The 24,800-nt window shown below is 37.8% G+C and overlaps 1 protein-coding gene across 1 annotated transcript in view; it reads left to right on the forward strand.

The window, feature by feature from the left end:
- The window catches only part of cpne8 (copine VIII), a 52,979-nt gene extending 28,672 nt beyond the window's left edge, over positions 1-24,307 (forward strand). The window contains exons 8-20 of the mRNA XM_084397043.1: positions 522-625; positions 2,085-2,189; positions 2,409-2,450; positions 2,532-2,607; positions 4,493-4,546; positions 4,921-4,982; positions 6,029-6,075; positions 10,628-10,809; positions 14,232-14,359; positions 15,631-15,733; positions 18,548-18,605; positions 20,627-20,700; positions 21,910-24,307. Coding sequence (XP_084253169.1) covers positions 522-625; positions 2,085-2,189; positions 2,409-2,450; positions 2,532-2,607; positions 4,493-4,546; positions 4,921-4,982; positions 6,029-6,075; positions 10,628-10,809; positions 14,232-14,359; positions 15,631-15,733; positions 18,548-18,605; positions 20,627-20,700; positions 21,910-22,113 — 1,239 coding nt within the window. The 3' untranslated portion in view covers positions 22,114-24,307. The remainder of the gene's footprint in view (positions 1-521; positions 626-2,084; positions 2,190-2,408; positions 2,451-2,531; positions 2,608-4,492; positions 4,547-4,920; positions 4,983-6,028; positions 6,076-10,627; positions 10,810-14,231; positions 14,360-15,630; positions 15,734-18,547; positions 18,606-20,626; positions 20,701-21,909) is intronic.
- Positions 24,308-24,800: the final 493 nt, after the last annotated feature.

The raw sequence follows: 24,800 nt of genomic DNA on the forward strand, positions 1-24,800 counted from the left end.
TTTCGCAGTTTCTCATGTCTTTCTGTCTCGTTTCATCTCTTATAGTCTTTTTTGTCTCTTGCCTTATTTCTTGTCTCATTTATTCTCTTCTCTTCATGTCTTTCATTGTCTCATTTATTCTCATCTAGCCTTTTTGCCTTCTTTTCTTTTCTATTTTTTCAGTATCTGTTTGTCTCTGCCTGTGCTGTTTGTCCTGTTTGCCTATTTTGAGTCTTTTCTTGATTTGTCTCATCTCTTCTTATTTCATCTCATTGCTTCTTGTCTTGTTTCTTATCTCTTCTCATGCTAATTTCTTCTCAACTCTTTTCTCCTCTTTTTTCATCTTGTCATATTCTCTTCTTTTCTTCTTTTCCTTTTTCAACTTGTCTCATTTCTTCTTTTCTGATCTCTTTTTGTCTCTTCTCTTCATGCAGTTTGTGCTTATGTGTGTGTTTTTTGTCTTTAGAAAAGTTGCTCAATCTTCTCAGTACATATTAGCTGTATGCCACCATTAGTTGCTAATGTGTTTTTTTGTTGACCAGGAGTCAGTACTGATGCAGTTTTGTGGCAACAAACTGGACAAGAAAGATTTCTTTGGAAAGTCAGACCCTTTCCTGGTCTTTTACCGTAGCAATGAAGATGGAACGTAAGTTTTTCATTTTTCTCCTCATTTTCCCATTAGACACAGCTCATAAAATACAGACAATAGAATGTGTTAGGGGAGATAACAGATCCGGCATGTTAGTGGGGCAGTGAAAGGGAACTGAACAGTCGGGTTTCCATCCAACTATTTTGATATGCATTTGAAGTGCTGAATGAAAACGGTTGACATGGGAGTAAACTCTCAGAATTAACATAGAAATATATTGCACTAGACGCAGATTCTCTGAGTTTTGTGTTAGTTAAGATGCACATTAAGGTGATGGAAGCAGTTTACTCGCATACTGATGACGTGGTGTTAACATATGCGCATGTAAAACACCATGGCATTATGTATTAAGCCCAACAAAAGGTCTGACCTTGGCACACGATTCTTCCAACACGACCCTTGACATCCGTACAGTATTCGTAAGTTTAAACTCTGGCCATATCATTTTGTGCGCAGGCGTTTCCATGTATTTACCGAAGCTGCCAGCGTATGGGCATAGCGCTGTTTAAGCCATGTGAGATATTTCATCCATTTTTCTGTGTCTCTTCACAGCATTTAATAAAACGATGCCCAACCATACTAATAACTCTCTCCGAAACAATGGACTTTATATAGATATAGATATAATGCGCGTCATGTAGTGGCTCCATGCGCAATGATTCACCTTTTCTTTAGAAAGCACATACAAAATGTGAAACATTTTATTCAGTCACATACTTTTTAATGCGCATCTTATATTCCTGATACGTTTCTTCTGTAAATGTGTTTCCATCACAGTTTATGCTCATTTCTTTTTGTCAAATAATAAAATGATCCACCTAAAGCGAGCTAGAACTTGAAAAAGACGGCTCTGCACGCAAAGATTTAAAGAGAGTGATTTGCATTCATACATTTCAGTAAACAGGTGCATCGAGGTTTATGTAGGCCTATATTCTCTATACGTTGCTTATCATCCGTTGGAAATGCGAATAGCAGTCAAATCCATCGCCATCACCAAACCGTGGCATGGCACACGTTGTACTTGCATTTCTTCTACTTCTTAATCATTTTTATACATTTCCCATGGATGTAGCAAGTTATTAACAACATTATCAGTATTATAGTTAATCTTCCTGAACAAATGTACACAGTTCAATGAAAATATCTTTCAGTGGTGTATGAGATGAAACTGGATTTCAGAGGTTCCAGGTCCAGCTTGTTCCGGCACAAATGAAGCCATGCTTATATCAGAAGTATTCCAATACTACATTCGATTTTTAAAGTCTGATATTGTGGTTATGTTTGATGCCTCATTTAATATCTTGTCTTTGAACTTGGTCTCGGTCTTCTATGACACTTTCTGACTCGCAGTAAATTATGCATGTGTGAAGTGACCCGTTTAAGACCCCTTTTCACACGGACTGTTTCTCATCCCCAATGTTGTGGTTCCTCCTCTTTGACGTGTTCTGTGTGTCAGATTTACCATCTGTCATAAGACAGAGGTGGTGAAGAACACACTGGACCCTGTATGGCAGGCCTTCAAGATCCCAGTCAGAGCGCTGTGCAACGGGGACTATGACAGGTGAGCGTCAGCATGGTGGGAATGAGAGGACTCAGAAACACATTTGGATCTTTTTGGTTTCTTTCACTTCTTCAAATTTGCACATTTTGATGGAAAACTAAAATAAATAAATGCACACCTGTATTATAGCCAGATCAGTTTAATGCACCCTTGCTTAATAAAAGTATCAAGCATGAAACAGAAATTCAGTGACTGAACTTTATTTTCCTTTTTTTGCAGAGCAATAAAAATCGAGGTGTATGACTGGGACAGAGATGGAGGGTAAGAACAATAACAACCATTCTATAAATACTGAAAGAAGATGCATCAAGATATTGAACGAGACTGTGTGTGTGTTTTCAGTCATGACTACATTGGCGAGTTCAGCACCAGCTACAGGGAGCTCTCCAAAGGCCACTCTCAGTTTACTGTGTGGGAGGTGAGCCACTTTCATCTTTCTCATGTGTTTTTCACACCCGCCTGCCTAAAATAGCATAAATGTCTTCTTGAACTATCCAAGACTTTAACGCAGACATTTACATTACTTCAGTGCGTGGTTGAGGCTTAAGGAAGTAACTAAAAGTAGAGAAGCTACTTGTTTCCAATGTTGCATTGGAAAATCTGATTAAAATTCAAACCCTGTTGGTTTAAACTGTCGAAATGTTTTCGTTAGCTACCTGAATATATACATGTACTGATTTAATATGATATTAAGGTCCAGATTTACTAACAGCTTGCACCAGCGCAAGCACTCTGTTGGTGTTAAAACTACTGTCAGGATTTACTAAAGACACGCGGTGAAGAATTAGTGCTGAAAAGTCGAGGACAGGGTTATTTATATTATTTATAAATATTTATGTCTTATTGCATATGCATTTGTAGGAGTTTCCCTTTCAGAAGCCCTCTTAAATGAATCATGCAAGGTGTTTTACTAAGGTTTGTGCTTGTCAAGTACTGGTGTTTGCGCCATTATTTAACACTCAAAAACCAGACACTCGCTGCTCTTGTAGATTGTGTTGGTCATTGTAGAAATGATCCGGCTGTGTCTGTTCTTTAATGTGTGTGTCGTCAGTAGATCATGTGCAGAACTTTACACTCCCATCAGCGCTTTTTTGGAATTGCACAGTAAATCTGGCCCTAAATGCACTGATATACAGTAACTCGTTTGCCCTCTTGAGAACTGTGTCTGCGCTTACTTGCTTGCGTAAATTGTTTCTGGACTTACTGTGACATTTCGACCCCCATCCCTTTGAAATCTCATCTTTTTTCGTCTTTTGTATGACCTCCACATCACTGAAGCATAAATCATGCCCATGACAAGAACACTTATCAAAAGCGGCCACTGCACAAGAACCTCGGATAACAGCGAGAGGTCTAGCAAACGTCTTCAAACGTTCATCTCCACCAAGAGCTTCTGATGATCCAGTTTTTCACACAATCATTATCCATCATCACTGTCCAGAAACTCTTCACAGTGGATTCATTTCTTTTTCCATGTAATTCATGCGTTCTTACGGTGCCTATATTCACATATTGTGGCAAAAGTGAGAATATGCTGGACATGATACAGAGATAAATATATTTTGTAATATTTTTATTAAAATGAAGTTTAGTTGGAGCAATAAAATGTTAAAAAATAAAACTTAATAAATGATATATATATAACACAATAAAACAAAGAAAACAAATACATACACATACATACACACTCAACAAAAAAAGTAGGCCTATATTGAAGATTTATGTATTTGTATTTGTATTGTATATCAAATGTCCATCTATTTTGGATTACACCGTTTTAACACAAACTAATAAACTTAGTGTGATGCATATTTTCCAGTCATACATAAATGAAACAAGTTAGAAACGAGTAATATTTCTATAACAAGTTCTTTTAAACTGAAAGTGTTTTGAATACAAAATAACCAAGTTTATATATTTATCATCAATGAATCCAATTTGTTTCAACTTCATATATTTTGACTAACTGAAAATTGCTTGTTCCACTGCTAGCCATATTTTAGCTATGTTCATACTTTTTAACTGAATACATTTAAATGATTTCACAATGAATTTCACAATTTCACAAACACAATGAATTTAATCAAATCTAATAGATCCAATTAGTTAATAAAAAAAACTGTGCAGTGCAGAAGTCTTACCTGTTTCTTTATGACTGACAAATATGCATCACATTAAGTTTTTTAATTTGTTAAAACTGTGTAAACCAACTGAAAGGAAATTTTATATGCAATTAAACCATTTTTTGAGATTCAACAACATTTCAATAACTTTCTGTGTCTGATTTTGCTGCCTTTCTGTAGGTGCTGAACCCCAAGAAAAAGAAAAAGAAGAAGAAATATCTGAACTCAGGAACCGTGAGTGCATTTTTAGATCTTCCCGTTTAATTATCGAAGAAAAAAAGTACTTGTGAAGAACAAAAGAAAGCAATACTTGTTTGTTCTAACAAACAAACATCCTTATTGGTAAGACTTCTTATAGAAGGTCCTACATTATATCTTCATAAGCAATGCACAATGCCTTCATAAGCCGTGCATATAAATATTCATAAATGTTGATGTAGCTCATCATTGGTCTGCTCTGATGCTGTGACTCTAGAGAGTTACATCATCACCCTGAGCATGAATATTGATATGACATTTATGATTAAAGTATGCATTGCTTATCGAAAGTGTGATGATGCCCTTTAGGACTCTACATAGGAAGTGTTACCAAACTTTCATGTCGACAGGTCACTCTGCTGTCCTGCTTCATTGATGTTGAGGTCACGTTCCTGGACTACATCAAAGGAGGGTGAGGATTTGTGTGTGTGTGTGTGTGTGTGTGTGTGTGTGTGTGTGTGTATGTGAGTGCACCTGTACATCAATAAATACATTTTACACCATATAAAAGGTATAAATATAATATGTAAATATATAGGCATTTGGAAGATTTTATTCTGTGGTGAAAACAAGCTTCCATAATGCATATTTTACTGTTAATTATATATATTTTTACAGTAAAATACAGTTAATATATATAGAAATACGTTTTTTTTTTTTTTTTTTTTTGTGTATACTATGCAAAAATAAACGTTTTAAACAGTAGTATGCATGTCCTTTTTACTCCAATGAGTAAATCAAAAGAGATTTAATTTGAAAAGTGGCATCTAGTTATAGAATGAATAGATACGTCGTTCTAGATATTTTGTGGAATTCTGCATCTCACATATTTAGCAAATGTGACGTCATCCGGGTATTCCATGCATACAGTTGTATGGTACGAACATACTCAAGCTCATCTACTGAGACTGGAAACACATTGCTGTGCCTCACCATCCATTAATAATTCCCTCTTCCTTCCCCTCTCCTTTCTCCACGTCACACACACACACACACACATTCACAGGGAGTGCACTGCATTATGATGCCGTAATAAACTGAGCTATAAATAGACCGCTCTATTCTGAGAGACACAGAGACCCCAGGCACATGACCTGGCCTTCAAGCAGTTGAGCAAACACTGGAAATATCGGCAGAATAATTCAAAGGATCTGCAAAAAGACTACTGTGGAAAATTCTTACAGACACTTTGCGAATATCGCTGTATATGCATTCTGTTGAACAGACAGAAAAAACCAGGAAGCGGCAGAGACAATATTAGATAAACAAAGAGATGATCTCAGGGAATAATTTCCTTCATTTCTGCCCACAGATTAAATTGAGTTGAGACATAGTTTCACACAGTCAGCTCACTGGAGATTTCACTGAGGAGCTTTATTATGCTTTGATAAGCATCATATATTTTATGTTATGATACATATGTGCTCACTCTAGTGTTTTTGCTCTGTTCACTTGCAGCACTCAAATTAATTTCACGGTGGCGATTGATTTTACTGCGTCAAACGGTGAGTTTACATAACTGAAAAATTGCATTTCAAATAAAGAAAACATCATGTACATGTTATGATAATGGCTTATTTTTATCTGTGTGTATGTACATTTTTATATTTATGTATTTATTTATTTATTTATTTATTTGTACTTCTAAAAATGAAAACTTTATTACTGCTGAACTTTCAAGAGATCATTATTTTCCCACCCTAGACCAAAGTACCAGTTATAAATTTGTAACCTTTAAAAATCTAACAGTTGTGTTAAAAGTACACAGAATTTGTACAGATACTGTCAAAAAAAAAATCTCAATTAAAAGCCACCCCTTGAATAAAAGTGAGATACGATCCACATTTAATTATACTCAAGTATTTAAAAGTTAAAATTAAACACATAAAAAACAAGAGACTGTAGAGAATGTCTCAAGCCCAAAATCACATTTTCTCATTGTTCTGACTATGTAAAACTCTAGGACACAGCAGATGTTAAACTAAAAGCAATATCCTGAGTCTGTTACCTGAATATTTTTAATAACAAGTCACATTTAATAACCAGTCACATTTCTTTTTCAAAACATGTTTGAATATACTCACCCTATTGCATTCAAAATGTTTGTAGTTGAATATTACAGTGTTAGAATGGCTAGCAAATATCATTTAATCGTACTTCATTATTTACAGTCAATATTCTTGCTTTGTGCGGTAAAACCAAAAATATCAGAGATTATTTACCCATAATGTTGAACTATTCAGCTTAAAAGAGCTAACTTAATGGTACACATAATGAATTACTGCTAAATACCCTTTGTTGTAAGTGGTCAAAATACACTCTTAAGAAAATGGAAGATAGAATTTTTTTTTTTTAAGGGGAAATTTCACTGCATAACAAGGTTGAAAAGAAATGTCTCAGGTTACACATGTAACCCAGTTCCCTGAGAGGGGAACGAGATGCCGTGTCATGTTGTTGACGCCATGAGAACAACATTACCGAAACCATAAATAGATACCTGAACAGTACGTCGTCAGGTTCTAATTGTCTGAACCAGGGAGTGGCAAAATGACACGGCGTCTCGTTCTTCACTCAGGGAACCTGGTTACATATGTGACCTGAGATGTTCCCCTTCGAGTGGGACTCAATGCAGCATCATGGCGTTGACGCTATGGGAACTTCAATACCCAATGCCGCCATACCGTGGGATAGTGCCTGCCAAAAAAGACTGTATATGTGCACAGACAGTTGTTGAGCGCAGGCTGAATCCAGATCAACCCATAAGGACTTGAGACCCTGGGGCTAAATCTGCATCCAGACTATAAAACCTAATGAATGTGTGCGGAGAGGACCATTCTGGTGCAGCACAGACGTCTTGTAAGGATGCACCCCTGGCAAGAGCTTTGGATCACTCCTAGTGGAGTGGCCCCTAACCCTTAGAGGCGAAGCCATATTGCATGCCTTGTAGGAGAGAGAGATTGCGTCAGTGAACCTTTGCTAGATACACTACTTGGTGACGCATTCCCATGGCCACCAAAGCAGACCAGAAGCTGAGAGTATTTACACCACTGGCATGAGGGGTGGACATAGATCCTCAGAGCATGGACCGGATATAACAGGTGCAGACTTTCTTGCTTTTGTATCTCATGAGCCAGAGGCAAGGAAGCCTGCAAGACCACTGGCTGACCAGCCATAGAATGAACTTTTGGAATTAAGTCAGGTCTAGGATGCAGTATATCTCTGACATCACCTGGAGCAAAGTCTAAGCAGGAGTTTCCAGATTTCCAGCTCTCCAGCTTGGGGTGGAAGATCGTCCCCTGCACTTGAGACTTTCCCATGGAATGCCCTCTAGTAGCGATATTAGGACCAAGAACCATACTTGGGCCGTTCAGAACAGAGCCACTAGGAGAAGGTGGACTTGGTCCTGGCAAACCCTTACTAGAACCCCCGGCACCAGAGCTGTCGAAGGAAAGGCGTGCAGACACAGTCTCAGCCCATGTCTGTACCATGGCATCCAGCCTCAGAAGAGCTGGAGGTGTGAGGGCGTACCAGAGGAGACAGTGGGTCATCTCCTCTGAGGCGAACAGTTCCACTTCAGCTTCACCATACCTCTGCCATATGGACTCCAGCACTTGAGGATTGAGTTGCCATTCTCTGGGTATCAGCCCCTGCCTTGACCAGATAACAAGTTTGCATGCCCCGGAATGTCAACTACCTTCAGAGATAAGCACTTTTACTCTCCCCAGAGCAGGATCTGCGGCGCCTGCCTGAAACCAGGCACCAGAACCTGAACACGAGAACCACGGCCCAGCCAGTGAGGGAGGTGTCCATCATCAAAGATTTGCGATGACAACATGCTCCAAGAGCCTGGCCCTTGTTGAGGAACCAGGGCTCCTTCCAAACTCATAGAGCACATAGCTTGTGGCGTGTGATCCTTACGACCCTGGAGGGATGATTCAAAGGATGAAAACCTTTGCTTTTGAGTTGGAACGGTCTCATGTGCAGTAAGCGTAGTGAAATGACATTGGCCGCTGCCGCCATGAGACCTCTAACAGTCTCTGAACCTGTAAGACTCAAAGCTCCTCGCCTATCCTGATATCTTTCAAAGCAGTTAGGATCGATTCTACACATGCAGGAGACAGATGTGTCTGCATCGTGGTAGAATCCCATACCACCCCCAGAAAAGTGGATCTCTGACCTTGAGAAAGTACACTCTTCTTGGAGTTCAATTTCAGCCCCAACTTCATGTGTGCGAGCACAACATCTCAATGCCACCAATTTCTTTGATTGAGCTAATATCCGCTAATCGTCTATGTAATTTAGTACACAGATGCCCTGGAGTTGCAAAGGAGCCAGATCAGCATGCATGCACATGATAAATGTGAGTGGGGATAAGGCTAGGCTGAACTTGATATTGGTACGCTTCGCCCTTTAATGCGAACCTTTGAAATGTCCTGTGTTCTTGCAGAATCTCGATAGTAGGCGTCATTTAGATCTGTTGTCACAAACCAGTCCTCAAACTGGATTTGTGACACGATTAGCTTGAAGGGTCAGCATCTTGAACCTGTATGTCTAAAGAATACGGTTCAGGCCCCTTAGATCTAAGATTGGACGCAAACCCTGTCTCTGGGTTGGGGGGTGGGTCACCCCTCGGAGGCCAGGGCCCGTGGTTTTCAGGGCTTCTTCTTAGCCGCCCTAGAGGAGATAGCATCTAAGATCCTGTCTCCCCCTGGATGGCTGTGCCTGTGAGCATTTCTCTGTCCCCTTGTCTATTATGGGGGGGAACACTGGCCACCACACTGGCCTTTTGTTCTTCTCTCCTACCACTGGGCCCTGGCCTGGAGTGGCTGGTGGATGGAGCTGGCTCCTGGATTCAGAGTGGGATCAGTTCTCTGAATACCGGCAATTGTTTCTTGGCCTCCTGGTACCTGTCGATAATGGTGTTGACTGCGTCGCCGATTAAGAAATTGGGGCATCCAGAAGGAAAGCCTTGTTTCTTTCTTTTTTCCCCTTGAGGTTGAGCCACTGATGCCACTCCTTTACGACCATAACAGCCACTTAACGACCAATGGGTGAGATCTGTTGCCCTGCGTAGCTCTTTCACCACCCACCCCCGTGGATAATCCCTCACCATAATCCAACTCTTTAAGCAGATCACCCTTCAAGACCTCCATGGTGTGCAGAAAAACGCCAGCCTAATGTGCTGCTGTGTATGCCTCGCTGGGGTTTCCTCGCTGGCGATGGGCTTGAGGTGGAGAGACAACCCGAAAGTGCATTTTACACCGTCGGCATTGCCTCTTACCCATGCTTGCACATACTGTTCACTGTGGAGTATGTTGAGGTGGCCTGATTATGCACTCGCACCGAGTTCGGATTCCTCCAAAACCTCAACACCTCATCAGATCAATCTAGATTTAATTTGGCCATGGCCCGAGGCACAACCTCAAGCAGTTCTTCGAACGCGACAGACTGAGAGGACTGCTCTGCCAAAGCATCCTCCTGTCTGTCTGCATCCAACTCTTTAGAGTCAGACACACATACAGCATACGGTCCTTGTCTGAAGCACCCATGCAAGTCCCCCGTTATAAAGTGTGGACACTGTCCTAAATCTTAGACCTGACATTTTGAGTATAACTCCTGGGCTAAAGACAGTACAGTGCACACACAAACAGCAAACACGTGCTCAAACATGTGGCTTCTGAAGACAAAGGAGTAGACAACGCATTGTTCAGGCATCTGATTATGGTATTTACTTATCTGTGCTATACTACGTTACATCGCTACATTATCACAATCAGCCAATCAGGAATTGCTGTGTGTAGACACGTGTTTCATACACCGGCATCAACGCTATTATGCGGCGTCGAGTTCCACTCGAAAGTGAACTGCAGGGGGACATCAAATGATCAAATACTGTGTGTAGATCATCATGGGTACACAAGTTACAAATATGGCACTGTTATATTAGAATTACCCAAAATTCTAAATCATTACTGGTACAGCATGAATTCTCACATTCCAGTTTACATTGATATTTAAATACTTTGATTCATGTATTTTTTGCTCTGTTTATCACAGGCAACCCTTCCCAGCCTACCTCTCTACACTACATGAGCCCGTATCATCTGAATGCGTATGCACTGGCACTCAGAGCTGTGGGGGAGATTATTCAGGACTATGACAGTGATAAGCTGTTCCCTGCACTAGGGTTTGGTGCAAAACTGCCACCCGATGGCCACGTGTCTCATGAATTTCCCCTGGTAGGGACAATTATTTTTCAATCTATTATTAAGATTATTAAGAAAGTACTTGCTTGCATTTTATTTGTTCTCCAATGTACGCATGTTTTTTGTCTGAGTGTCTCAGGTGTCTATTTGTTAGTGAGAGTATTACCTGCCCAATCTTGCTTTACATGTTATCTGCTTGCAATCTCATCGTACTACACGGCACTTACTGATCGGCCTCTGCTGTATCTATAGTTAGTGAGCTTCCTTACTCAACATTGAAATAGTCTGGTTCAGTGTTTGCTGTAAGCGTTCCTGCGGCGTGCTATCAGAGTTCCTCTGCTGTGGAGGATATTATGTATGTCTATATATGCAGTAGCAGCAATGTGTCCAACATGCTTACAGCAGCATGTCTCTGTATGTCTTGGCAGTAGCAGCCCCTGTACTTTCTCTGCAGCAACAATAAGAAAAGGAACAGTGATAGCTGCAGTTACAGTGTGCGTAGCAGGTCTAGTCCACTAAGAACAAGTACATTAACATTGTCATACCCTTTAGCTGTAAATACTGAAATGTTCTAAATGGTGTTTTTATATTGGGGTAAGAAAAAAGTTATAAAAAAAAATAAAAATCAAATCAATTTACCCATTACCCATAGCTATGCTTTGTATGTAAATGCTTTTAGCACCATTTTGTCAACTTATTAATGCATGTGCATGTGTCCCATGTGTGGCTTTTTATGCGTTCACATCAAAACTGGACACATCAAAAACTTTAAATCTGTTTTAAGAGCAATTATAATGAGGCAAATCATTGTCAGCATTTCACTGCACATATAAACACATTTTGTCTGTTTTTTGAGGGCCCCCTAAAGTGCTGAACATTTTAGGCGTCTCATTTACTTTACAAACCCAGCTGTAGTGTGGAGAGATTTCAAATCTACAATGCTTGGGCCCAAAGAAGATACAGTGAGAAGCAGTGGGCTATGGCAGGGCTTGCACCATCGGTGTGCTTTTAGTAGGGTATGGCACCTACCCAGGTCCCTGTCAAACACCAACCATAGACTATACACATCTAGCTGGGCTACCTGGTATTGCTGTACTTCTCCATCTACAGCTCTTTCAGATCCACTTCTGAACCTATTCTCCAGCAGTACCCTTAGAGCCCGCACTTAATGACTAAGTGCAACTTTTTTTCCTGTGTTGACCTATTTCATATTGCTTAGGACGTATAGGCAGTTAGCTCTGTCTTTTCAGTTATTGTACCTCCGACAAGCACAATAAAGTGCAAAAATAATTTTCTTTCTAATCAATTGATGATTAGGTAAGGAATTAAAGTATGAATATTAGCCGTAAAGAGACTGTCAATTTTAAATGCGATCATCTATTAAATGTTAATTTTGTCAACTGTTTGGAGTACATAAGCATACAGATGAGCTAACAAACATGAACCGAGAGTTAAAAAGCTCAAATTTTGATTTCACACACACACTCTAGACAACCACACCACTGGTATCCAAATAAGGGCTCTTGAGGGGTGACTAACTGATAAATATGGATGAGACAGTTTATAAAGAAGATTGAAAAGGATTGATAGACATTAGCAAATGGAGATTGCCCACAGCTGTCTCAGATTTCTAAAGAGGACAGAATTTATTTTCTTTTATTTTCTTTTTTGATTTTTTTCCCCGTTACACACCCACGAAACCGTCACAGAGAATCTATCACATAACCCCATATACAGTGAGACACAGATCCTCCTTATTGGACCAAACAGATGCACTGCCCGCGGCTGCAGCTGCCCACACACAGCTAAAACACACACACTTTTCCTCAGGGCTGAGCACAGGAGACTCCATATGCACTCAGCAGAGCATTAAAGCTTTACTTGAATGAATAGCGCTCTTTAAACGTGCTTCTTACAGCAGGAAGCTTCTGCGATGTGAGCTCACATGCCCAGATCAAACTTTTGATGGCTAAGTCTTGATGTTGTCATTTTACTGTAATAATGTTTGCTCATTGTAGACCTTGCTGATTATTATCTCCAAGTTGTGTTATCTGCTGGATATTATTAAAATTAGTATTTTAAAAGATGTTCTACCCTTGTGAAAAAGAAGTGCATTTTAGCATACCTTTTAAAAGTATTGTCTTTAAAAAATTTGTGTAAAGTGTACTGCCGAATATACTGATAAGCTTTTATGGTAATGCAATTTAGTACATTTAAAATATAATAACTGTAAATGTAATATTGAGTAACACACTACAATTGAAAAATGTCAGTCAACACATACACATTCTTTAAAGCATGACAAAAGATTATTAAAATGTAATGATTTAAAATGTACTTTACTAACTTTGGTAACACTTAATGCTACAGTGTCCTTGTTACACGTTACATGTAGTTACAATAGTAATAACTATAAATGATGCATAACTACATGCAACTAACTCTAAACCAAACTCTAATCCTGACCCTATAGTAAGTTTTTGGTAACACTTTCGATATTTCAATAGTCCACTTTAGATATTCTACTAAAAATGAAATTAAGTACACTTTATTATCCTTAAGGGTAAATTTGTCTTGGACTCAAGGTGCATTTGGATGTTTTATGTTTTATTTAAAAAAAAAATAATATATATATATATATATATATATTTCTCTCCCAAATGGAGACTTATTTGGGAGATTATATGGGTAGCAATTGTTTTCGCCATTTCAAGTCATATACCTGAATATATACTGAATCCTAAAACATACCCTTTACAGGGGATTGGAGCTTAACCTAAACTTAAGGGACACAACCCAGGGATGTGCGCTGGAATCAAACACTAAACCTATCCCTTACAGGGGATTGGGGCTTAATTTAACCCCAGGAGGAGTAACCCTGTTCCATAACTGACCCTGTATCTGAACTGCGCCCTGACCTCTCATGGAGATTGAGACTCAATTAAACCCTAATAGGCCGGACCTTCTTTTTTTTTTTAAATGGGGAGGGGAGGTAAAATCAGTGGAGGTAGTGGATCAGCACCATCAAAAACACGCTCGGGCCAGTGCAAGTTACTTATTGTTAGTAAAATATCTAAAGTGGACTCTCAAAATAAAGTGGTACCATACAGTTAGTTATTTAATGCTCTGTAAATGTATAATTATGCTGTAACAAGGACACCTTAAAATGAAGTGTAAGCAAACATTTATTTGAAATTATACAGTCATGAAAGTGTACTCCTTAAGTACACATTATTTCATTAATATTATTTTATATGCAAGTTTACATTAAAAATATACTTAATGGATTTGAGGTATTCTACAAGTGCACATTTAATATAATTAAGCAAACTTTTTCACAAAGCTCATATGTACTCACTTGGCATACATTTGTACATTTATGTATACATCCTTCACTGGGATGCTAGTATTATAAACTTGTGCATATGTATACATATGTATATGTGTACTTACAGAATGGGAACCCAGATAACCCGTATTGCAGCGGTATCGAGGGCGTTCTAGAAGCGTATTATCAGAGTCTGAAGTTTGTTCGTCTCTATGGACCAACATACTTCTCCCCTGTCATTAATCATGTAGCAAGGTAGGCCAATTTTATTTAAACATTCTTAAACACTATTTATCACACTTGTTATTATTGTAAAGCATTGTTCATGGATGTGAAGGAGAGAAGATATGGGGAATCCAACAGAGGCAAGAAGCTAAGAACCCATGTGCAGCTTTATTCCAAATAAACATGAACCAATAAACTATGAACACTTGGATTGGCTTGACAAGAAACATGACCATAAACAGACATGACAGAATCGAAGCAAGACTATATAAAATAAACTCCTAATTGAAACAACCAAGCATAAAACATGCATATAAAAACACAGGATAGTAATCAACTAAACAAGAAACAGGTGAGCCCAATCTGTAACCAAGGAAACAAACTCCGTTAGAAACCTGGACACTAAGAAAACAGAAACAAAGCACAGGAAAACAAGACAACAGATACTAAATAACAAAAAATAACTCACAGAGTCCCAGCAACATATGTACTCTACACATTTGACAATTACAGCCATGCACTGTAAAATATCCCATTAAAGTTACAGTAATTAAAACAGCAGCTATTGCCTGAAATTCATTGTAAAACTATTGTGACAATCTTTCAGGTATAATGGGATGGCATTTTGGAGCTGTATATTTTACAACATATAACTTTATTTCATTAAGTGATATTCGATTCATATACCAAGCTATTCGAGCTATCAAAATATGCTTTGTATATACCAATATGTACTGACCATGATAATAAAAGTGGTACAATAGAAAACCATATGAAGAATCATGTTGACACTAAAATAATGCAACACACATTGACTTAGTAACAGAAAATGTTATATAAATTCCCCTAATGCATATTACTAATCACAAAAAGAAATGAAACTAAGTAAAAGTAAAATATATGATGTGGCACGCAGGGACATCTGGGAATGTCCTTTTATTCATTGTAAATTATATGGTAATTTATCATTTTTGCCTTCAAAAACCATAAATTTGACAGTAAAAGTATTCAGAAACCTTTATTCTTTTCCACATTTTGATATACTGCAGTATTAGGCTACAAATCTTTAAATGTTATGTACTAAAATGCTATGTTATTGCATCCTAGTGCCTCATTAGAGAACGAATTGTAGACAAAAAGTGCATACTTGGAAAATTACCATAAATAGAATACCATCCAGGTACTTTTGACTTTTTTCTTATGTACTTTTCTTTGTGACACTAGGATGGAATAGATTTTACTTGTGGTTCAGTCCTGTGTCTGTTACAATGATACGAAGTAATCGGCTTTCTTCTTTGCAGATATGCATCATTAGTAAAGGATGGTTCAGAATACTTCATCCTCCTCATCATCTCTGATGGGGTCATCTCCGACATGGCTCAAACTAAAGAATCTATCGTAAACGTAAGTTCAAAAACACAGTTCTTGGAAACATTACACCATTCAGAAAAACAAAATGAAAAGACAAGTGTGGCATATTTCTAAAAATGACAATGAACAGCTGACACCAACTTTTGTGGTATCACTTTAATTATTTTTACATAATGACCCATTGTGTCCCTAAGGCTACGTTCACATTGTCAGTCCAAATCCAATTATTTGTGTATCCAATTGGAATCTGATCTAAAATTATTGACCGTCCACATTGTGTACCGCATCTGTTCAGATCCGATTTGTGTGTCCCGTGGCGCTCTTTTGTTTTTCGAAATATCTGCATTGGTTTCTATGGGAATTATGCTGGGTTTGGTAGGTATGCGCCAAAAACAACAACAACCGCAACATGGAGGGGTTTGCATTACAGACGTCATCTTGTCTTATTTATAACATGACAATGTGTCGCCGCCGCACTAGACTACTGTGTGTTATGAGGCAGCGTCAGAAACGTATGAAAAAACATGTTATTTTGTCATTTTCTGCTCTTCCGCCACTTTGCAACAACACAAGCTTGTTTCTGCAATGACTTTCAGCATGTTTCCTATAACAAGATCTGATGTTTATGTTTTACTTGGCATGAGAAAGTCACATAAACCACGCAAAATCCGATCAGAGCAGTCAGACTGAAACTGGATCAAAGCTCAGGGAAGGAGGAGGCGGGAACCGGAGAACGTTTTACACACTTTAATCATAAAATGAACAAAGTCTGAACGTAGCCTTGGTTATGCCTCAACCCTGTTACTGTCTCGTTTGATCTGTGTTTGTGTTTGTTGAGTTGGACTTTGAGCTAGTTTTGCTCTCCTCCCAGTTCGTTTGTCTCTGTTCATCTGTTGCCATAGTGTTTGATTTACCCTCATGTGTCACACTTGTTTCTAGTTAATTATCTCGTTTAGTCCCTTGTGTTTGCCTGTGTATGTGGACAGTTTCAGTTGTCCCTTGTCCATTATTGTCAATGTATGCGTTTTGATAAGTTCTGAGATACCTGAGCATTTTTTTATTTTGTTATTAATATAGACTTCTGCACATAGATCCTGCTTTTAGTTTCATCCTATCCCTCAACCACGCTCTGACAGAGACCATAAATCAACAAATCCATGAGCGTATCATAAAGACATCCTACAGAATTGAATTATTTGTCCAAATTTAATTTTATGTTTGTAACTTAGTTATAATCTTAAAATGTCAACCCTGTTTCCATGATTTTGTAATAGACGACTGGTAATTGTTTTTAAAAAGGCGCTTGTAGTTTTACTGCCTTGAGCACAAGATTTCTAATGTCAAATGGGGTTTATGTGCAACAAACTAATGTATTCTGTAAAACAGGTTGCATCGCTATCGGTTCAGGCCTTTTGAATGTTTCATTAAATATAGAGCTGTTTTACTGAAGATGTCTTCAAAGGAGCTACCAAAGATTAGCAAAGTTTTTTATTTATAACATCTCTTAACATTTATTTTTTTCTAGCTAGGTTAGCTTATTGCCTTAAAAGTCCATAGATATCAGCGTCAGTTAACACTTTCTCCGACAAACGGATGTGATAAGACCTGTTTTCCTGTTTGTTCATGTGATGTTCGACACCAAGCCTATTAAACTGTAAAATGGTCAGCCCTGTTACTGTCTGCCCTGTTTCCTTTCTGAAGGCATAAATATGTCCCCAGCATATACTGTATATGGTACCATGCAAAATGATCCTTAATAAAAAAAAGTCCAAGTTTGTTTACTTTGTTAACAACAGGCCTAACCATTTATCATCCTAATCACTACAAGAGATTATTGGATGAAGAATGAGACAATCATTGCACTGAATAAAACAGAAGAATTTACGCCCACTTACAAAAGTTGTTGATTCCTCTTTGTGGATACTATTACAACAAGTACATAATTAGAAAAATGCCTTAAATTGAATCCATTTGTCTTTCCTTCAAAACACGTCAACCGAGGCACTGAAATGTGATATTGTACAGACTGTGATGGGCAGAGACTATTTGAACAGTGGCAAGAGTCGTTCATAATGTGTCAGTGTGCAGATGAGCAAAGAACATTACATGAGCTTTATGAATGTGCCTCATATTTCCATAATTACATCCCACTGGCTGCCACCCCATGGCACTTTCCTCAAATATGGTATAAAGTAAGGCTCAAACTTTAAATAAGCATAACATTTAAATCAAATTTATAAGATATAAAAAATAAACTACAGAATACATAACAGGGTTGCAAGTAACAGTTACATATTTGTATATTTTCAACTAAAATTGAACCATAATTTAGAAGGGGTCTACGTCTTTGTAGTTATTGATAAATATAAAACATTAACGGTCTTTTTTTTTCTCTTAAAATACCTTGGTAACAGGGTTGAATAGTAGATTTTGACAAATACATTCAACAAATAATGCGTGTTAAAATTGAGAAAACTGAATACGATTATTTACTTGTCCTACTGGTATGCTAGATGACCGGTCCAAAAGATGACCCTTCCTGTATGTCACAAAGGTCACAAAAACTTGATTTATATATGATAAATCCTATGGTAACAGGGTTGAACATAAAATGCAGGACAAAGCTAAATATTACATTTTTGATCATTCAAATTAGTTATAATAAAGAAATTATAGTAATTTAAAGTGTTTATTAGCCATTAGTAAATTAGTAAATTGAGTTAGCACTCAATGCAACATTATGACTACAAGTCTGTTTTGTGCATGTTTCATTATGCAAATGTTGAATTATATGAGGAGTGTATTCTTGGGGGTCTTGTTTTAATGAACTCTTTCCTTCTGTTCAAGGCCTCTAGTCTTCCCATGTCAATTATAATCGTTGGAGTCGGGCCGGCCGAATTTGACGGTAAGATGAGAGAGATGTGTGTGTCTTTGAGGATGTGTGAAGATGTGATATCAGTCCAGTCCATCAGAGACTCAGAAGACCAGATCACATCAAAAGAGAAATCTGTTTCACACATGTTCCAGTGAGACCAATCAGAATTTTTCCAAAACGTCATTAGTAGTGTGTGTACTATTAGAGCTTTGATTTTTCCATTGGCTTATCAGTTCATTCCTTAACTCACCCTGCACCTCTCCTTTCATCTGGTAAATGTGTGATCCAGTTACTTTTGGTTAAACTTTTATCTCTGCCTATTGTGGATTTGAATAATTTCATATTATTTGTATTGTAATAGCGCAATTCAATACGAATAATTTGCACGCACTGATATCGTTGTTTGTGTGTCACGACCACTAGAAAATTTATTTTGAAATTGAAATTATGACTGTACAATTATTTACAAGCAGGCGAGTGGTAAAAGGTAAAAGTACAATATGTCACTTCTGACGCTCTAGCGGTTAATAAACAAAACTGCATGCGTCTTGAGGAAGAACTTTGTAGCCGGAACTCCTTCACTCTGTTTCTGTTATGTACAGTATATGACGAGTCACGCAGGTACTGGGATAATCCGCAGCGGTTGTCTGAATAATAAACACTTATTATATACTGTATATACTTACTGTAGTGATTCAGGATAAGACAAAATATGGATTAATGATGTATTTGCTTATACATTTTGTGAATTTTGAAACAAAAAAGGTTACATAGTGTACCTTAAAGGGATAGTTCACCCCAAAATGATCCCATAATTTACTCTTCCTCAAGCCATCCTAGGTGTTTATTACTTTCTTCTTTCAGCCAAACAAAATTGGAGTTAAAAGTATAATATCCTGGCTCTTCCAAGCTTTAAATGGCATTGAATGGTACCTTTTTTGAAGCCCAAAAAACCACATCCATCCATCATAAAAGTAATCCATTCGGCTCCAGGAGGTTTATAAAGGCCTTCTGAAGCGAAGCGATGCCTTTTTGTAAGAAAAATATCCATATTTAATACTTTATTGTCTATAATCACTGGCTTCCGGTAACGGCCTTACGCGTGTCTATTTCCAGCGGAAGAGTGACCTCTGACCCGACGCATGACGTAGGATATAGGAGTAGCGTAAGCTTTGACGCCTCTCGTGGTTCAAACAAACAAGGCTGGGCAACAAACTCAAGCTCCTCCCACATTTCTCTTTAAAAAAAATCCCGCTTTTAGACTTCTAATTCGTAACTGGTGTTTTGTTTTGCTCTATCCTCTGCGCTTCCGCGTTCATCAATACGTCATACGTCGGGTCAGAGGTCACTCTTCCGCTGGAAATAGACGGGAGCCAGTGATTATAGTTTATTAAGTTATAAATATGGATATTTTTCTAACACCCCCCTCTCTGACCTTTACAATTAAATGGTCTATTTTTGCTACTGTACCTTTAAGACTTCTATATGTAAATTACTTTATGAACCTGGCGTATAGATAGTTTTGCGGTTACATTTTAATAAACGTTCTGTACTGGGGTAGAAGTTTTGCATTCTGAAAGTTAGGGTTCCTACACACTAAACAAAGCCCTAATGAAGCTTTACTCAAGTGGAGATGCTTTTGGTCACATGACAGGGTGTTACTCTCACAAACCCTTGCATTCGTCCTCACCATCACCAATGAAATCAGAGGATTAGTGGTGTTAAAAAATCCAGATTTCCATTTAATAGTGCCTTTACGTCAAAACTAAAAACCTTGGTCTTTGCTGGGCTCACAATTTGTATAATGTTTGATAATTAGTTTTTCCTTTAATGGAGATAAAGCCTGATTTATATGCAGCTCCCAGTGTTCTCGTTATCTCAGCACAGTCATGATCTGCTCTTTGAACTCATTTCACAGCTGCTGCTGCTGCATTAAAGGATGTGTTTGAACTCATATGAAATCAATGATAGCACACTTCAATATAACAGCCTGAGTCGAGTGGAAGCACCACATGATTGTTTTTCCTGTGGCATTTTCTTCCATTTGACAGAGATGATTGAACTAGATGGAGATGAGGTCAGGATATCATCCAGGGGTCGCTTTGCAGAGAGAGACATTGTGCAGGTGAGTTTTCCAGCCGTGAATCTCATGTATCTTTGGACCGAAATAGTAAGGCAGTATTCCAGGTGATTTTAACCTAAAATCTACAGCATTTGAAGCAGATATTGTGGTAATTACTAGACAACATCTTTTGGATATGAGGTAATGTTACAACATAGTAAAAGGGTAACAAAGATTGCTTACTGCTCTTGTGGAAAAGAAGTACACTTTTGCATTCATTTAAAGAGAGAAATTCTATACTTTAAAATAATTTACTTGTGAAAACTAAATGTAATGTTTTTGGACACTTAACTGCATGTTAATTGCAATTGCGACGCAAATTTGCGACGTCTGTGACGTTCAGAGCTTCAACATTCCAAAACTTCCGCGCTGACAGCTGAGAAAACATGGACACTTCATCATCATCATCCAGTGCGTTTTGTAATGTCAATACACATTACATGTAACACACGAAGTAACAAGTTAAAATCATTCGACTAGAAACTGTAGATATCACACAAAGAATGTATAGTATACTAAAAGCAGCCCTAACTAGTCTCACTACATTTTGTTACATGTTCAAAGTAAACACGGTCTCTATCTCTATCTTTGACGATAATAGTGTTAGCTTTCTATCCCAAATGTAGTTTAGCCTGCTAGCCTACACAGCACACAACTATCACACAACATACTCATACAGTCGAGATAACCGAGTTGGTTGGCAATGCCACGCCACACATTGTCTTTCAAATCGTTGTCCTTGTAGTTTGTGATTGGCTGAAGCCTATTCTGTCGCCGCAAAAGTAAAAAAAAATCGACATCGAAACGGAAAAAATAAAAGTCGTTTTTTCGCCGCAGCACATTCGCGTTCGGTGTGGAAGCACTCATTACACAAACAGCTGATCAAAAAATAAAACCATCGCGCGAATTATTCGTGCGTCAAAATCGCGTCCAGTGTGAAAAGACCTTTAGACTTACAAACTACACTGTTTCAAAAAGTACTTGAGTGTGTCATGAAAGTGTACACTTAAGCGTTTTTTATATAATTCATATATTATACGCAAGTTTTTAGTATACTACAATTGCATATTAAATACAATTTACGTTGGTGTTCACCTAGACTTCCATTAGATGTAATTTAAGCTTAGTTTTACAAACTAGAGGATGTCAAAGTGATTTTCTGTAGTTATCAACAGCGCATTCCTCCTAAATCTCAGTCTGATCTCTCCTCAGTTTGTTCCTTTCCGAGACTACATTGATCGCAGAGGGAATCACATTCTCAGCATGGCCCGTCTGGCCAAGGACGTTCTTGCGGAAATCCCAGACCAGTTCCTCCAGTACACGAGGAGCCGAGGCATCAAACCTCAGCACTCGTCCCACTCCACCTCGTCCAAACCCCCGTCGACACTCGTGCACCCGCTGCAGACGCAGATCTGAGTGATCGCACAAACATACGCTTCACTGTCACTCTCAGGATCACACACGGCCTGTCTGAGTGAAACGCCGCTCTCACACATGCTGTCTTTCAGTATGTAGGGTGACGTTAGGGAACTTTACGCCCGGCACTGTCCTTTGTCGGGTGTACTGAGGTTTCAGATGGTGGATTAAACTGTTTTAAAGTATCGAGTGGCCTCTTCTGTCAGTCAAACATCAGATATGACTCCACAGTCTCTGTCTCACATACTATCTCCGGTTCTTGTGTCTGACAAACTTCGACAGACGTTTACAATTGTACCGTTTTTTACAAATGGATGTTTTTTTGTACCTCATGAAAACTCTGAGCTGCTTAACAATGGAATTTACTCATTTTATTACATGACGTTGTAAATAGAGCGAGTGTGATTTTAGAAAAAGCATGAATCCACCCTTGGTACAAAACTGAGAGAAACTTTCACCCAGTTGTGCGAGGCCTTGGTTTTCATTTTATTGTACAGTATTCGCTTTAAATTATTTTACTATTTCGGTATTCCGTATTCTTGGTCATTTGACGGCCTCAAACTGTAAAGAATTTGTGCTTAGCTTTCACGGCACAAGCACAGCACAGAGATTTAACAGGAAAAGCCTTACTCTACGTTAAAGGAACCGTTCAGCCAAGATGAAAATCGTGTCATCATTTACTCAGCCCCAAGTCATTCCAAACATGTAAGATTTGGATTTATAACATATAATTGTTACACATTTTAATAGTGATCTATCTCTGTGGGGTCATTCCTACAGTTTAGTGGGTTTTATGTCCCCAACCTTTTGAAGCACTTAAAAGTCAAATTCCCATGTCCCCAATCATTTCGTTTCATTTCGCATCAGTCGTTTTCTAAATTAAGGTTACATATGTATTTCTAAATTAGTAATTTTGAGTATTAGTTTGTTCATTTACTTCTTTGACGTAAAATACTTTGTTTTATGTGTAAAACCGTTAAATTAGTTGATGTACCTAAATCTCCAGTCCACCCTGTTACATTGGTTCTACTTGCTCTTTAAAATCTTATTGGTGTGCCCTAAATCACATGACTTGCTAGAAGTGACATAATTTCCTTGTAGGGAAAGCAACTCCAAGAACAAAGTAAGAATCAGTCATAAACATTTCTCTCTTTTCCTCATTTTAAAAGACTTATCTAATAGCATTAAACAAAACATGTCCACCCTATTGTACCAATTTATACAGGACTTGAAATTATATATTCAAATTCTTTCTAAATGTAAATCTTCTGCTAGCATGTTATTCTGTCCTAGCTAAAAATGGGCTTTATTAGCTTAAAACATTCACCCTGTTATGGTCCACCCTGTTAAACATTACACATATAACTGGATGGACAGATTTCATAGAATTTGAAAAAATGAAATATTTGGTCGGAATTATTAGGTGATACTGGCCTGAGCTTGACCAGTGTGTTTTTTTATGATAGACAGACATTTTCTCCCTCTGACAAGACTAAAAAATAAATAAATCAACTAACCTGGTCAGCCCAAAATCCAAAAAACTGTAGGAATGACCCTTTTATTAGGTTGTCACAAAAACCTCTCTGCAATGTTCTTGAACTAAAAATAAAAACCTAAAAAGAATGTTCTTAGAACGTAAGGAATACCGGAAACCATGCACCAACATTAAGGGAATGTTCTGTGTATGCTGAACATAGTGATTACACTGGGGCTGTTTCTCACACAAAGCTTCAGAAGATTTGGATTGGACTGTTTTTGGAGCTTAACAGCTCTGGTACCCACTTACTTCACTTGTATGGATAAGAACAGCATTAACATTGTACTAAATGTCTCTTTTTCCACTTACAAAAGAACATCAAATGTGTTTGGCATTATATGAGATTGAGTAAATGTCTAAATTTTCAGTTTTGGTTGAACTATTCCAGTAAAGACAGAACTGTAGCTACTCTCAATATCTGTATCCAAGCACAAAAATGCAAGCACAGCCTCAAACAGAAGTAGCATATGCTTTGTTTGCATGCATTAGTCTTAATTGCATGCAGTTTTGAAGCACACACTGTTATACTGGGTTCAAAACAATGAGATTTGTTCACTGGGTCATTCTACAATTGTGGTGGCAGATGCTTTTGCTTTTGGACAACAAAATGTCCTATAGACATTTTTTTTTTATTAAAATTCAACTGTAACTTCTTTGAAACAAAAAAAATTGAGAAATACCAGATTATTTTACATTTTAAACTGTTAAAGGGTTTTACTGTCATGCTGATAAAATTTATTTTTTATATATTGATAGAGTTATAATATCAATGCTTGTATTTTTTGTTATGCATCTTGTAATATAATTAATCATGAAATGTCAGTGGCATTACTGTCAATAATTTTAATGGTTCCTATTAACTTTAAAATGAGTGTAAAACCACTTAAAACCAAATAGAATAAATATTTAATATCAACCTGAAATGAAGAATAATTCAAATTAAGAATGCATGGCATATTTAAAGGTGGTATATGAACTTTCATGTATTAATCGCTTTTTTATTGCCATTGCGTGAACAGCTTATTAGGAAACTTTAAAGGGGTCATATAATGTCATTTTTGTACAAGCTAATATGATTCTTTAGGGTCTAAATTAAAAGTTTGTAATATACTTTAATTAAAAATTCTCATTAGTATTGTAAGAAAACACT

Source organism: Rutilus rutilus, assembly GCF_951802725.1.
Source record: "Rutilus rutilus genome assembly, chromosome: 23".
In the NCBI taxonomy this organism is placed as follows: Eukaryota; Metazoa; Chordata; class Actinopteri; order Cypriniformes; family Leuciscidae; genus Rutilus; species Rutilus rutilus.